Here is a 17,110-nt window from a genome sequence, read left to right on the forward strand (position 1 = left end):
CTAGTCTGTCCATGTCCAGTAGGTCTGGGTCAGGGGTACCTCTCTTGGGTCCTTCCTCCTTCTGAAGCTGCCTTTTATTCCTGTAGCCCCCTTGTTAAGTCCAAGGTGCAGTTCAGCTGTGAACTACCTTGTCCATGTCCATTCAAAGTCACATCAAGGTCAAATGAAGCTCAGGTGTCCATCAGAGTCTCCATTGGCCTTGATTGTTTACAGCTGTGGAGCCAGCCCTGCCCTTCCCAGAGCTGTCAAACAGCTGTCAAAACATGGGATCACTGTCAACACCACATCATCTACCTGATGATCTTCTGATCTTCCATCACAGGAGGCAGTCACAGAGGCCTCCTTAAGGTATGGGAACGTTTATTCACTCTCCTTGAGGCTGCATTGCAATTGCACCGGTGCTGGAAAGTTGGATAGGATTGGGCCCTCAGTCACTCTGTCTCGAGCTAACCCACCTCGCAAAGTTGTTGTGTTAGTAAAAAGTGGAGAACCAGGTAAACACACCACACAAAGTCTTTTGGAAGAAAGTTAGGATACAAATGTAATGAATGAATAAAACAAAAACTGAGTGCTCAGGTTCATCAGTCTACCTTTCTAAATTGACAGCCCAATCCGATGCATGTCTACTCAGAAGTTCCACTGTGTTCAGTGGGGCTTACTCCCAGGAAAGTGTGTACAGTATAGGACTGCAGCCTAAGGGCATTTAGTAAGGGATGCATTATTTGCATACAGTAGCCATTTCTATAGAAAAATCCACCCTAGCTAGAACATATTCCATGCCCCAACTCTGTGACCCTGCAGGGAGGATCCTCAGCCATTAGTCACTTGGCCTCTAAAAGGTCTGCTGAGAGCAGCTTTCTCCCTTGAGTCTGGCACTCAGTCTTCCCTTGCAGACCTCATTGAATGGAACTTCCCTGTTCGTGTGACTCTAGCTTTTTTTTTTTTTGCGTCTATGTGCCTCCTTTACGCCGTCTGGGTAAGGCAGGAAGAAACCATTATGGTGCTTCCTGTGGGGGTGTTTTTTAATTTTTGACGGCGTTTCCCCCTCGTAGGAACAAGAGCTTCTCGCTTGATGCAGCGCAATCGTAGCATCCCGGCTAGCGAAGAGTGAGGCTTGTGCGCCACGACGTGTGGGGGCCGCCTTAGCCGACGAGTATTAAATGGTTCGCCCCAAGATGGCGGCAGAAAAGCCACCGGAAGAGGAGAGCGACGCTTGGGCGCAAGAAGTCCCGGAGGCGGAAGCACGTGAGCGAGTGAGGCGGCCCAGAGTGGTGCTGGGGTGAAGTCGGGGAGTCTAGGAAGGGCGCAGCGCTCCCAAGTGCCCCCCGCCATGGTAGGTGGTGCGCGACTCCGCACGTTGCCTGCTCTTTCGGCTGTTCACCCCACCTGTCCCTGTGGAGGCGGGACAGGGCAGGGCAGGGGTAGCTGGACAGGGGGCTCCAGGAGAGGCCCCTGGAAGTCACAGGGCTGTCCCCTTGCTGGAGCTCTGTGGGGTGTCTGGTGCCTGATCTCCCTCGTGGCTTCTTGTGCGTGGCTGTTGTCTCAGCCAGGCATTTGGTGCTCAGCTTTTCTCTTGCAAGCCGCCTTGGCGCCCCCAATGTGTGGGAGAGAAACGGGGTGCAAATTCTTTCACTCAGGGGTTTGGGAGCCCACAGACCACCAAGTCCTTTCGGAGCCTGTGGTCTGCTGAGTTCTTCGTGAGCCACAGCCTTTAGGGTCCACAAGCTTTGGGAGCCTGTGGACCCCTGGGATGTTTGGGGGCCACAAGCTTTGGGAGCGTGTGGACCCCTGGGACGTTTGGGGGCCACAAGCCTTGGGAGCCCGTGGACCCCTGGGACGTTTGCGAGCCCATGGAGCCCTGAGTTCTTCGGGAACCTTTGAACTGCTGAGGCAAAACTTGGAATTGTCATGAACCACTATGCAACCCCCCCACCTCCCTGCACACAAAAAATGCAATTAAATTTAGTAGTTCATGGGTGAGCACTCCCTCATGGACTACCAGAGAGGGTGGAGAATGGACCACCCTCAACTGACAATTCAGTGCTGGGTACGGCTGCACACAGTCCATTCTGTACTCTCTCTGATGGTCTGTGGAGGGAGTGCTTGCTTGGCGAGATGCTGGAAGTGCCGGCTGAAGCTGTAGGCATTCTGTTTGCCACCCTCTCTGGTGGTCTGTGGGGGAGTGCTCACTCAGTGCGACACTGGAAGTGATAGAAAGTGATCTCCTCCCCCCCAAGACCTCATAGACCACTTCTCAGGGTCTTGTGAACCACCTATGGTCCATGGACTACAGGTTGGGAACTACTGCTTTAAATAAATAATAATAATAATTCTCTCAGAGGCTGCCATACAATCTTGATTTTGAACATGGTTCACAATCAAATTCCACAGATTTTATTGGCACTCTTGTTGCCATGTGCAACTGGAAAATTATATATGCAACAGTATGCTGTAGCTGAGCATTGTTCTCTCTAACAGCAAAGTTGGTAGCCAGTTGATTTAGAAGCAGATCAGGATGGCTTTGAGTGAAATATAAATATTTAGGTGAGACTGTTGTCTACTTGTGACCAGTTCAAATTGACTGACTTTTATCTTGCAGCCTCACAGGCGGAAGAAGCCCTTCATAGAAAAGAAAAAAGCGGTAACATTTCATTTAGTACATAGAAGTCAGAGGGACCCTTTGACCGCAGATGACACTGCACCCCAGAGAGTTCTTTTACCTGCACAGAAGGTGAGAATAAAATATATTGTTTTTAATATAGAGATTTCATGCAGCGCTGGGTTTCACCTTTGCTGGTTTGGGAGTTTATATGAGGATTGACTTTATATGAGGATTGACTAAGATGGCAGTTTTGTTTGAGAACACATTGGTTTTGTACCACTTCTGTGCTTCCTTGGAACCATGTAGGATGCCACTACGTATAGTTCTTGAGGAAGTATTTATGTATTAAAGGCAAATCTCACTCTTTAGCCAAGGTTGGCTCCCACAATGGATTACAATTACTGTTCACAGAAAGGACCAATATATTTGAGATATGTGGAGGTATTTATGGGAATCTTTCCGTCAAGAAAGTAGGAGCAGAAGAAGCTGCTCCTGATGATACTGATAGAGATGCTGGTCCACAGGTTTCATTTGTCGACTGATCCATAGTACCCTGGACCTTGGCAGTCTTGTGTTGGAGTAAAAATTTTTAGAAAGAGGCTTAACTGAACCTTCCTCCTTGGAGGAATCTTGAAATGTGCCTTTAGAGTTCCAACAACTCCACTATAAAAATTGTGTTGACAGTTACTGTACCAGCATTTGTGTTTTTCCTGAAAGACTGATTTTATGGTGACTCTTTACTGTAACTCTTTCTTTTTAATATAATCCCTTGTGACCTAATAATCGCAACTTAAAGATGACCAAAAACATTTTTTCAAAAGGAAGATGATGAAAAAAGGCGAGAACAACAGAGGCAATACGGAGTATTCTTTGATGATGACTATGACTATTTACAACATCTGAAAGAAGCTTCTGCACCGTCTGAGCTTGTTCCATCAAGCAAACCAGGTCAGCAAGGCAAGATCGTAGTGACTGCAGAAGGAGAGGTAGAAGAGGAAATTCAGCGAATTACAGTAAGTACAAGAAACATAGTGGTAGAAATGGCTTCTGCCTTATGCTTTTCTCATATGACCGTCCAGAAAACAAATCAAAATACTAAAGAGCAGTAAGGTAGGCATTTTTAAAATGAAGCAAAAATTTCTTGAAAACAGGTAGAGTAAGGTGATATGTTTGGGAGCATCTACTGACTCTTTGAATGTTGTCATGGAGCATGATGTCCATCTGATGTTGATTTACTATTGGTGCTAAGTCTTAAATATTATTTTTTAACCATCTTGCTTACAGATTCAAGCAAGAGAAGAGAACCTCTTCCACTCTTTCCACTGCACTGGAAAAATAACATGCATGTGCTGATTCTCAGATTTCAAGAGAGGCAAATATTAATCAAAAGGACTGTAATCTCTTTGAAACTGAGTGATACTATCTGGAGGATTTTGTCTGCAGAGTATTATTGTAAAGAAATCACTGCTATTTTGTTTTGTTTTGTAGGTGCCCACTATTAACTTGCCATCGTCAGTGTTTGCATCGGAATTTGAAGAGGAAGTGGGACTGTTAAATAAAGCTGCCCCTGTTTCAGGTATTGTATTTAAGCTGCCTTACTTCCATAGCACCTGTTGTTATGGAATAGGCTGTTGCAGAATTATCAGTTTGGCTTAGTGAGGGCAAAGGGAGGGGGCACCAACTAAGCCTCTTCCATGTTGAAAATGCATAGATTTCTTTAGTCTCTTTCCAAAATCAAATTGGCATCAATCACAAAACTAATTGCTGGTTTTGTCCCATGCATTGTGCTAGCACAGTCTTATTGAAATTGGGGAAGTAGGAGGGAATCTTCCTACTTTTTTGAAGTTAAAATCTTATGAGGTTAAAACCTTGATTATATGCTCCACTGAATTCAACAAGGCTCACTTCTGTGTAAAGATACATAGGATTGTTTTGTTAGGTGTGTAAGTACAGTGGAGTTGCATCATACATGCATTTAACTTGTACAAATTCAAGTATACATGTTCAGCAAAAAAAAAATTAAACGGTGCAGGCAGTTCTGCCCGCTGTTCCCCTTGATAAGCATATGCCCTGAAGTAAACATGAGATGGGAGACATGAATCTGCTGTTCACTCAGTTGGTCTTTGTTCCTGTGTGTCAGTTCCTTAGTGGGATTCTGGATTTTAAAGAGACGGTATTTTTTGTACAATGTGGTCCCTAAATGCAAGGCATGTCATTGATTTTCAATACATGTCTATACATGTTTTTTGTCTTATGCACTGACTTTACAACTGAACCCCCTCTGTATAAGATGAGACTTCACTGTAATTGCTTTCCTGTGGGGAGAAAGTATTGTCTCTAGGCAACTTTTGTGAACTGGATGAAAATGAGTTCATTCTCTTCCCTTCCAGCTGTTGAAATGCTGTAATTGACTTATCCTGGTATGCATGGGGTAGTCAGGCTAATAAACAAGTTCTGGGGCTAATAACTGCAAAACTGGCAAATTTTGCACTTTTTCAAAGAACTTGGCAGCAACCTAACAAATAGTAAAGTGCCTTTTCCAATAAAAATAATTTGAAAGCCATATAAAGGCTGTCATACAAAGAACTGTGGAATTAGTTCTGCATGGGGGTTTTGCAAACAGGGGAGTGCTGGATGCAGCTTGCAGTGTGACAGAAGAGTGTGTTACTTAAAGAAAAAAGCTGAAATCTTATTGGGAGGGTGCAGGGCACTTTTTAAAGTACAATAGTTCTTTGAATTTAGCCAGAGTTTGGGAGATTCAGAAGAAAAGAGGTTGTAATCACTAAGGTGTCGGTTCAGACTACCAAACCATGCACGTCAGAGTGGCATATAGCAGCTGTTGCTTTGTTTGTTACTTTCATAGACACTTGATAGTAATCTGTGCTGTACTGAATGACTTTGAGTAGAGCAGCATCTGGTTTCCTTTGTTATAAACAGTTATAATATATAAACGGTTGTAAATAATTCTCCCTGTAATAAAAAGTGCATGTGCTCACTGCAGAACCGAATGAAGACATAGTCATATTCTTGCATTCTCACCCCCCCCCCCCCATTCCAAGCCTGTGCCCTTTGGGCCTCCTGAGACTGGTCTCATAACTCTTCTGAAAGGTGCTCAGGGTTGAACATTAGAATTTGCAGTGGAAGCACATTGCACAACCACCCAGAATTTTTTCTACGTTCTGCTAAGAATTGACCTTCAGGGTAAATTGACACTTTTAGGCCACAGTCCTAATCAACTTTCCAGCACCGAGGTAAGGGCAGTGCAACTCTGAGGTAAGGGAACAAACATTGCCTTACCTTGAAGAGGTCTCCGTAACTGCCCCCCAACTGCAGGATGCAGCATAATAATAATAATAATAATAATAATACAGGTATTTCTATACCGCCTTTCTTGGTCCTCGGATTTCTCCTTAGACTTTATTCAAGGCGGTTTACATAGGCAGGCAGTTTAAATCCCCGTAGGGATTTTTACAATTTGAAAGAAGGTTTCTATCTTTCAAGAAACCACAACATTCAGATGTTTCTTTCTTGATCTGGTCGCACATTCTGGCCTCCATCCTTCCACGCTCAGAGCAGATGGAATAGCTCGGCTCAGCTTGCCAGCTGCTTCAAGGTCGCGCGGTGCTGGTGGCCTCGAACTGGTGATCTTCGGATGTTATCTTCAGGCAAATGGAGGCTCAACCCTCTAGACCAGACCTCCTGCCCCATTGGCACAGTTATGCCAGTACTGGAAAGTGGGTTAGGATTGTGCCCTTACTCTGATAGTCTCTGAGAAGTGGCTTGAGTATCCCTGTAACAACTTCTAACATATTCTCTAATTTGTCATTAGGACCTCGACTGGATTTTGACCCAGATATTGTTGCAGCCCTTGATGATGATTTTGACTTTGACAATCCAGATAATCTTCTTGAAGATGACTTCATTGTAAAGGCTAATGAACCAGGAAGCATAGAGCAGGAAAAGGAAGATTATTGGTAATGGGATAAAATTGTGTTAACTATATTTAATCATCTTCATTTTTCTCTGATTCAGAAGCGGAATTTTCTTCTGCTCCCCCTACCCTGATCCCCCCCATCAAAGATGTTCAAACTGGCAACAGCACCTAGAGAAAAACCACGTTCAAACACTTCTTCATACACAGAATTTAGACTTGGAAGAATTCCTGTGTTCATCTTGATTTTCCAACTGTAAAAACAAAAAAATACAATTCTGTATAATAATCATCATGTTAGAGGTATGAAAAGATCTGCTTTTGCTTGTTCTGTTTCTAGGGAGTCTAAATCTGGAGATGATGAATGGGAAGATGTGGAAGAAGGTGGAAACAACATTCAGAGTGAAGAAGAGTATGATTCTGAGGGTCCTTTGTCAGATGACAGTGGAGTTAGTAGAGAGATGAAAGAATTTCTTTTCATGCAAGAAGAGACCAAGAGCCGTTTCACAGAATACTCCATGACTTCTTCAGTTATGAGAAGGAATGAACAATTGACCCTCCTGGATGAGAGGTTTGAGAAGGTGAGAAAGATTCATATAACACATCTTTGGAAAATATTCCTCTGTTCAAACTCATTTGATCCATGCAGATTCACGTCTGAATGGCTGCTCCATTTATTTTATATTCCCGGCAATAGCAAACGGCTAATTGCTAGACATGTGTTTATTACCGTTGTGATTACTCTTCCTGTACTACAGACCTTTGCTTGTCTCCTGTGACCCCACTAGTTGAGTTAACTTCAGGCTAGTGAGGTTACTTGCATAAAGGAAAAGAAAATTAATGGAATGAAAGGTAATTGTTATCCAGTCAGATTTCTCTTTGCTCAGATTTGATGTTATAGCTAGAAAACTGGCACCAGTATACTCACATCAAATATTGTGTACTTTTTCATTGTTAGTTCTATGAACAATTTGACGACGATGAGATTGGAGCACTGGACAATGCTGAATTGGAAGGCTTCATTCAGAGTGACAGTACTCGGTTACAAGAAGTCTTGAATGACTACTACAATCAGAAAGCAAAGGAGTATGTAATATGCCCAATGCTGTACATCAGTAGTCTAATCTTTTCTGTTCTGTGCAGGTTTCAGTGGTGGTAAATAAAAATTTTGACACTCTTGTCGCACATTTTCAGAGACAATATTGAAAGCTTGAATAGTTTTGTTTGAAAGTCTCAGTCATTAAAAAGCGTATCTCTTTAACAACTACATTGAATAGATCCTAGTGTGTTTGACCTGTGAGGAAGAACCTGATTGAGGCTCTAATTTCATCATGATTAGCCTACTATGACTAAAGACTGACACATGTTAGTTACTGTGTTTTGGAGGAGAGTGAGTTTCCTCTACAGATATACGGTAAAACACTTGATTTGCCATTAATTTGATATACGTATTGGGTTTTATTCAGTCATCACTAAAATGCAGGAGAAACCACATATAACTTTGGTAGTGTTCAACTGCTGTGCAGTGGTACAAAAGTATCCTCAATAAGATTGGACTGTAAATGACCTGAAAATACTTCTGCTCTTAGTGGTCCTTGATATGTGTGGAGCATCTAATTTGTGCATCATGTTCTAATCCAGGTTGAACTGTGGGCTGCATTGCAAAGGATTGTAGTAGTCTGAAGAGGGACTACTGTTCAGCACAAAATACAGTCGTGCTCCACTTAACAATGGGGATCGGGTCTGTGATTCCCCGACGTCAAGCAGCGCTTGATACAATCTGAACCCTCCATGGGGAAGGGAATGCTCAGCTCCCTTCTCCTCCAGAGGGTTGTCTGAGCCTCCCAGAAGCAGTGTGCATCTGCACACTGCCTCTGCAAGGCTCAGACTGAGGGAAATCACGTTTCACGCGTGATTTCTGGTTTCACGGAGGAAGCCGGAAATCATGCAAGAGACGCAGTTTCCCTTAGTCTGAGCCTTGCAGAGGCTGTGCTTGGACATGTGCCGCCTCTGGGAGGCTCAGCCAACCCTCCTGAGGCAAGGGGAGCCAAGCTCCTCTCACATTTGGAGGGTGGGGGTGTGCACCCCTGACAACTATGTGACCATACATGGTCGTTGCATGTGCGATCCTGGTGCTCACTGGAACATTGCTAAGGGCTGTATTTACATTTAGACCCTCCTTCAGAGTTACTAATGTCCAAAAATATTTTTAAAAGCTTCAGGAATATACCACTTAAAATAGAAATGACAGGTCATGTTCTAGAACAAGATGTGCCAGGTAAAATGTAGGGTATTTTGCGTGAAAATATCTGATGTGATGTGAAGAGTTGCTCCTTTACAAGACACGGACAGGACATACAGTAGATTCTGGCTCCCTTCCTGCATTATGTAGCGGTTCTCTGGACTTCAGTCTAAAACTATTCCCTAACCTCCATATTACTACCTAACATATTGCATATTAGTCATAACTGCGTCTGTCAGACTACGTGTATTATCCCAGACATAAGTGATCTTGTTGCCTACAAGGTTCTCACAACTAGATATGCAACTAATAACATTTGAGTGAACTATGTACCGTTTTGTAAGTTCACTAGACTCTATCCTAAGCCCCTCTTCTACAAACTGAAGGCACTTAGTCCAGTGAGGCGTGCCAGCTATGCCTTAGAGATGTTTGATCTGCTGGGGTGGGGCTGACACCAGTTTTTTGAAGTGGTTCCAAGTTAAATTAAAATATTTTCCTTTCTCCATAAGTTGTGTGAAACCAGATGTGCTTGAAATCAGAGAGGAGTCAGACCTGATCTTGGATGAGAACCGAGAAGAAGAGGAGGAAATTGTAACTTTAGTTATTGAGGAACCCAAGGAGAAGTGGGATTGTGAATCCATTTTGAGTGAGTGTTTATAGCTGCATATGGTCTTTTTCCTGATGGATGAAAAACAATACAAGAATTAAGATACTGTTTTTGTTCAGAGCAAAAGTCACATTTTTATTTGCGATGGTTTTCATCTGTGTCGATAACACATTACTTTCATTACAAATCTTACAAATTGGTGGTTTCAGTCTATAACAATCCTTTAAAATTATAATTTGGAAAACAGAGTTTATTCCTTAATGAGTCATCATTGTGTGTGTTGTTTTTCCACTTTAAGGTACCTATTCAAATTTATACAATCATCCAAAGCTGATTGATGTACCACAAAAGGTAAGTTTTCATTCCATGTTAAGGTAAAGAATTCTGACCTATGCTGACTGGGATCTGAGGAGCTACTTGAAGTGGATCCAAGTGTTTGGGTACACTTGGTGGGACTTCTGAACTTTTAAACTGTAGGTCTTCATGCCCTGTTACAAACTGCCTTTGAAATTCTTCATTATTGACTGGGATATGGCATGGAGAGCTACTGACCTTGAATCTGTAGAACTTGTCTTGTGGTTCTTTGGATCTCTACCTACTCATTTTGTGTTGTGAACATGACACATTGCTACTTTGAGTGCTTGTTGTCATAAGTTTAAAGTGCTTGAGGGGAAAGCAGGTGGCGATGGTTTGATGAGCACTTTCTTTTTCTTACAACATTAAATATGCTTGTATTTGATGTTGTCCACACTGAAAAGATCTTTGTGAGCTGTATTTCCTGTTAATCAAAAATATACACTGTGTCAAGAAATGGGTTATTTTGCTATTCCTTGTTCCTTTTTAAGGGATGAATAACACTATTCAAATCCATAATTAGCCAATAAATTTTAGATTTTAAAAATGGAATTGATTCATTCTTTTTCATTGATATTTCAATTTTTATATTTTGAGTGAATATCTGATCATATTCTTCAGGCCTGTAACCTCTGTTGAAATGAATTTGGCATGTGACAGATTAATTTCACTGGTACCAGCTGAACAGTTGCTCTAAGGCAGGGGTGTCCAAACCCCAGCCTGGCATTTGGGAACTCCCAGTGCAGCCCACAGGCGGCCCCCAGTCTCCAGTGAGCCTCTGGCCTTCTGGAGACTTGCTGGAGCCCATGCTGGCCACAGCTGCTCTCAGCATGAAGGCAACTATTCAACTGCTTGTGTGAGCTGTGGGATGAGGGCTTCCTCCACTGCCTGCTATTTCACGTCTGCGATGCAGCAGTGGTAATGAAGGAAAGGTCAGCCTTGCTTTGTGCAAGGCCTTTTATAGGCCTTGAACTATTGCAAGACCTTCATTCATTCATATAAGTTCCATCTCTAATATATTCATTTATGTAAATTTCTTCAAATTTGAGATGTAAATTAATTCTTTTTTCCCCCAACCCCGATACAGTGTCGGAGAGATGATGTGGCCTTCCTGCCAAAAAGTTTGGACACCTCTGCTCTAAGGCACTGCTTCCCAAACTCCTACAAGGGAGTTGGGAGCACTGTAAGTGGGTACAGGAGAAGGGGAAAGGCAGCAGTGTGATCCCCAGGATCACGCTGCTCCTGGGGATGGGAATGGGTTTTTTTACTTACCTGTGGCCAGTGCTGCAGGTCCAGGGCTCCCTGTGCCTGCAAAAATCTGGAAAAAAAGTAAATGGTTTTGCCATGAAAACTGGATGTGCTTTTTTTTAAAAGACTTGCAGGCGGAGGGAGCCGTGCGGAGGGTTCCCTGGACCCCTTTGGACTGCAGTGCTGGCTGCAGTTAAGTAAAAAAAATTTCTCCTCCCATCCCCAGCAGCAGCACAGTCCTGGGGATCATGTTGCTGGCTTCCCCCCTTCCTGTCCCTTAAAGGGGCAGGGACAAGTGCTTCCCTGGCTGGAGGGTCATGACCCACCTGTTTGGGAACCTCTGTTATAAGGAGATGATTGCGTTGCATGTGAACTAGAAAAGTATAGTGTTTACCATAAATAACTGGCTTCATTGCTTTTTTTGTGTTTGTGTTTAGCCCAGACCAATCAAAGTATCCAGTAAGACTGGAATCCCTTTAGATGTATTACCTCAAAGAGAACTTACAGCAAAGCAGACTGAGCGCATGCAAATGATAAATGAAAGTGATTTGCCAAAAGTATCCACACAACCACGTTCTAAAAATGAGAGTAAAGAGGATCGGAAAGCCAGAAAACAAGCTATCAAGGAAGAACGAAAAGTAACTTCATTTTACCTTTTAGTAATTAATAGAAATTTCTTTCCTTGCAAATCGATTAAAATATTTAATTTAGATGTTAAATTCATGATATGATGTAGCCTGGAATGAGAAGAGAAATTTTAGGAGGGTGTCCCAACCTCTAAAGTTTGAGAAATGCTGTACCATTTGGATTGTGACAGAATCCAAAGAACTGACAAACACACCCAAACAAAAGGATTGGTTGGAAGACTCTGAGCTCTAAATGCTGTGTGTGATAGCCCTGGGAAGAAACCAGCTTCTGAATCATTCTGGTTTCATGATCTGCTTTATGCAGCATCCCTCTGGCATAAGCACAATGAAGGAGAGCAGTATTGCGGAAGCCATATACTCCGTGCATAAATGCAGAAAAGATGTACAGGCATCTTCCAGTATCCACAGGGGGATACATTCCTGCCGCCCCCCCCCTCCCCGGATACTGGAAACCACAGATAAGAGGGAATCCTATAGTAAAATTTTTACTATAGAAGATTTGTAAAAAGAACAAAGGCAAGGTAATGGTCACGGGGGTGGAGCTTGGATATTGGATCCACAGATACCAGGGGTTGCCTGTATTTTACCTTTATTATGTTTATGTAAGTTATTTAAACTGCTCCTAACAGCTCCTATGTTTATGTAAGTTATTTAAACAGCTCCTAAAAAGTTAATATTTTGTTCTGTGCATATAAATAATGAACAATTGGTCTGTGTAGGAGCGCAGGATGGAGAAGAAAGCAAACAAACTGGCCTTCAAACAAGAGAAAACCAGGCAAGAGAAAGAGCTGCTCAACCTGAAACAGAATATTCAAGGACTCAGTTTATCATAATGAAGAATTGTTTCATATGAAAGACACTCAACCACTTTATTCTTGCATCTTTGGAAATAATACTGTCATCAGTCTGCCTTGCCACAGAAGAATTTTTTTAAAAAATTGTATTCAGATCTCATCTTAGGATTTTTTCTGAAATGTAAACTTATTTTTGATTACCAGTTAAAATACTGCTGTAATATTTTCTGCCATGGTTATCATGCCAGCTATTTATGAACTTTAATTGGGAAGCTGTTCAGCTATAATATCTTTTCTAAGCCATTTTGTCTCAATTTGGAAGTTTAAAAATAAAACTTAATGTTTGATATAAATTTAATGGAGAAGTTAACTACCCATATTATATATGTTGCTGCAGGTGGGAAAGTTGTTCAAGAGAACATAAGGACAGCCCCACTGGATCAGGCCATAGGCCCATCTAATCCAGCTTCCTGTATCTCCCAGCAGCCCACCAAATGCCCCAGGGAGCACACCACATAACAAGAGACCTGCATCCTGGTGCTCTCCCTTGCACTGGCATTCTGACATAGCCCATTTCTACAAGCAGGAGGTTGCACATACACATCATGGCTTGTAACCCATAAAGGATTTTTCCTCCCGAAACTTGTCCAATCCCCTTTTAAAGGCATGTAGGCCAGATGCCGTCACCACATCCTGGGGCAAGGAATTCCACAGACCAAGCACACGCAGAGTCAAATATTTTCTTTTGTCTGTCCTAACCTTCCCAACACTCAATTTTAGTGGATGTCCCCTGGTTCTGGTGTTATGTGAGAGTGTTAAAGCATCTCTCTATACACTTTATCCTTCCCATGCATAATTTTGTATGTTTCAATCATGTCCCCCCTTTCTAGTCTGAAGACGCCCAAATGCCATAGCCTTTCCTCATAAGGAAGGTGCCCCAGCCCAGTAATCATCTTAGTTGCTCTCTTTTGCACCTTTTCCATTTCTACTATGTCCTTTTTGAGATGCAGCGACCAGGACACAGTACTCCTGGTGTGGCCTTAGCATTGATTTGTACAACGGCATTATAATGTTAGCCGTTTTGTTCTCAATACCTTTTCTAATGATCCCAAGCATAGAATTGGCCTTTACTGCTGCCACACATTGGGTCGACACTTTCATCGACCTGTCCACCACCACCCCACGATCTCTCTCCTGATCTGTCACAGACAGCTCAGAACCCATCAGCCTATATGTGAAGTTTTGATTTTTTGCCCCAATGTGCATGACTTTACACTTACTGACATTGAAATGCATCTGCCATTTTGCTGCCCATTCTGTCAGTTTGGAGAGATCCTTCTGGAGCTCTGCACAATCGTGTCTGGTCTTCACCACTCGGAAAAGTTTAGTGTTGTCTGCAAACTTTGTCACCTCACTACTCACCCCTGTCTCCAGGTCATTTATGAAGAGGTTGAAAAGCACTGGTCCCAGGACAGATCTTTGGGGCACACTGCTTTTCACTTCTCTCCATTGTGAAAATTGCCCATTGACACCCACTCTCTGTTTCCTGTCCTTCAACCAGTTCTCAATCCATGAGAGGACCTGTCCTCTAATTCCCTGACTGTGGAGTTTTTTTCAGTAGCCTTTGGTGAGGGACTGTGTCGAATGCCTTCTGAAAGTCCAGATATATAATGTCCACGGGTTCTCCACATGCCTGTTGACCTTTTCAAATAATTCTATAAGGTTTGTGAGGCAAGACTTGCCTTTACAGAAGCCATGCTGATTCTCAGCAGGGCCTGTTCGTCTATGTGTTTTGAGATTCTATCTTTGATGAGGCATTCCACCATCTTACCTGGTATAGATGTTAGGCTGACCGGCCTATAGTTTCCCGGGTTCCCCCCCCCTTTCCCTTTTTAAAGATTGGTATGACTTTTGCTATCCTCCAATCCTCTGGCACTGGCCGTTTTTAGGGACGTTGCATATTTTAGTCAGGAGATCAGCAACTTCATTCTTTAATTCCTTAATAACTCTTGGATGGATGCCATCTGGGCCCGGTGACTTATTGATCTTTAATTTATCAATGAGGTCTAAAACATCTTCTCTTTCAACCTCTATCTGACAATTCCTTGGTCAGGAGGGGCCATTCGGGCAGCGGTATCTGTCTGAGGTCTTCTGCTGTGAAGACAGATGCAAATAATTCATTTTCTCTGCCATCTCTAAGTCTCCTTTTATTTCCCCTTTCCCTCTCTCACCATCCAGAGGGCCAACTGCTTCTCTGGTGGGCTTCCTGCTTCTAACATATTTGAAGAAGCTTTTATTATTTCCCTTAATGGTGCTGGCCATGTGTTCCTCATAGTCTGGCTTGGCTTAAGAGAAATGTGATTAGGAAAGAAGAGGTAAAGTTTAAGGTCACTGCTCTGAAAAGCCCATGATTTTTAAGTTAATTTTAGGGGTTTAATTATTTAATTAATCCTAGGGGATTTTAAATTAATCTTAGAGGGGAGGAAAAAAAACAATTCTGTAAATTTTCCTGTATCATGTTAGCTGAGTAATTGATAGGATCCACTCTTGGTTTTTTTCAGCCAGTTTTTTTACATTTATATCAGACCAAGGATCCATCTGGATTAACATTTATTTTCAATAACAGTTGGCCAAACTGGAAAACTGCATCTGGAAAACTCATACAACAAACTCATAAAACATACTCATAAACTGCTTTGTGAACTTTCTGTTGAAAAGCAGTATATAAATACTGTTAATAATAATAATATGGTATGAAAGCAAGGGTCTTCTTTTGTCCCCATTATCTGGTATTCATCTCAGCTTCTGACCATAGAAATTCAGCTATCATGGCTAATAACCAACCATTGTCAGGCCTATTCTCCAAGATTTTGTAAACTAGCAGCCATCTTTCCCTCTTGTGATGCCTCTTGTGCATTTTCCCCCACTATATGTTTAATAAGAGTGCCATATGAGTGTTCACCTTGGCAGCAAAAGGTGCCAAGCTTGTCTGGTTCCCTCAGCAGTTGTATGATGGTTTTATCTGTTTTTAGAATTGTCTTTATCTGAAGAATCAAATGGATTTCAAGCTTCTATATTTAAATAGAAATGTAAACATTGTATTACCAAATAACTTATTGGTGACTGTCCTATAGGAAGAAAGCAAGAAGATTCAGACTTCGGTTTCAACCCTTGTAAATGGTTATGTGCATCACTAGATAATGGAGGGGCTGTATGTGTGTCATAATAGTTATTCTGTGGGCCAATGACCTTTAACTTGGGCTTTTGCAAGTAAAGGAGGTAGGCTAGTAAAAGTAAAGTACCTGGTGTACATGTCTCCCTGAAACAAACACCAAACTTAACATTGCTGTGCTTAAAGATGAGTCGGGCTCCGGGGGCTATAGCAGGTACCATAGGTATGCAGCATATAATATTCTGAATAATAATTTTGAATTGCTGATAGTCTTGGCACCAGTGATGATTCTAGTACATCCACCTTTTTCTTTCTCAATTATATTATTGCCACATTAGCTGGTATTTGCATGATTTGTGAATAGATATTCAACAGGTGAATTGAACAGAATACACATCATGGTGATGTAACCTGCCCTCACTAGAACACCTCAGAATGGAAATTGGTTTCTCTGTAAATGAATGATCCTCACAATATCCTTTTGAATGTTTAAACAAGCATCTAATCAAGCCAATGAACCACTAGCCAATGAACCACTCTTTGCCATCATTCAGAAAAATAGTTTTATTTCTAAATCTTTGTTCTGACTGTACTCACAGGTTATTAACCAACCTGCTAATTTCTTGCAGAGAAGAAGGCAAGTACTGAATTGTAGGGAAAGGATAGTTTTTAACCTTGCGTAATCCACCCTCCTTTGGGATTTATTTTGTTCTCAGTTACTGATGTGTGTGCACAGCTCTATACACATTTAGATTTACTCCTAAGCATGGTAAAGTGTATCTTATTGGCAAAGTAGAAAGATCGGGAATGCATTATTTAGGAATTCTATTCATTTTCAAATGATGTTGGGCAGCCATTGAACAAGACAAAATGAAAATTGTATTACATGATCTATGTATGCATTGTGTGTGAGTCTGAGGAACTGAACGGATTTCCAAGTAAGGCTTAGGTGATGTGGGAAAACTTGAAGTACTAAGTGTGTCCCTTGGGCAGTGTATATTGCTCCTAGGTATTATATGGATGGCCTGCAGTGTTCACTAAAAACAGGTCAAGAAAAATTTGTAAAATATTCTTGTATATTAAATTTGTGCATTTTATATATAAAATATGTATTTTTTTCAATAATGACAACTGAAGTAAATACTAAGGCAGGGTGGCTAAGTTTTCTTAAAGTAAGAGCCACATATGATGAACTTCAGATGTTTGAGAGCTGCAAGAGAGATGTTTGAGAGTAGCAATATTTAAGAAGTATTTAAATTCGTAAATATATTTACTCACCATGAACATTACATGTACATTTTAATCCAGGGCCCCTCAGTTCATGCCCAGTAAATAATTATACAGTTTGAAAATTTTTATGTACCTTTTCTATTATGATGCAAAAAAGAGCTCAGCCAACATATTTCTGAGAGCCACATGTTATATGTCCAGAGCCACAGTTTGGTCACCCCTGTACTAAGCTACTAGAACCCATATGAAACTGCTGCTCCATTAGGGTATTGATGGAGGCTCT

General features: G+C 41.9%; 1 protein-coding gene across 1 annotated transcript; it reads left to right on the forward strand.

Moving 5' to 3' along the window:
- Positions 1 to 1,231: 1,231 nt before the first annotated feature.
- Positions 1,232 to 12,778, forward strand: LTV1 (LTV1 ribosome biogenesis factor). The gene is made up of 11 exons (XM_066611266.1): positions 1,232 to 1,333; positions 2,600 to 2,731; positions 3,424 to 3,615; positions 4,091 to 4,178; positions 6,432 to 6,576; positions 6,874 to 7,114; positions 7,492 to 7,619; positions 9,285 to 9,421; positions 9,681 to 9,733; positions 11,422 to 11,622; positions 12,351 to 12,778. The coding sequence occupies exons 1-11, from the start codon at positions 1,331 to 1,333 to the stop codon at positions 12,462 to 12,464; spliced, it is 1,434 nt and encodes a 477-aa protein (XP_066467363.1). The 5' UTR covers positions 1,232 to 1,330; the 3' UTR covers positions 12,465 to 12,778.
- Positions 12,779 to 17,110: the final 4,332 nt, after the last annotated feature.

The sequence above is a fragment of the Tiliqua scincoides genome, chromosome 1 (assembly GCF_035046505.1).
Source record: "Tiliqua scincoides isolate rTilSci1 chromosome 1, rTilSci1.hap2, whole genome shotgun sequence".
In the NCBI taxonomy this organism is placed as follows: Eukaryota; Metazoa; Chordata; class Lepidosauria; order Squamata; family Scincidae; genus Tiliqua; species Tiliqua scincoides.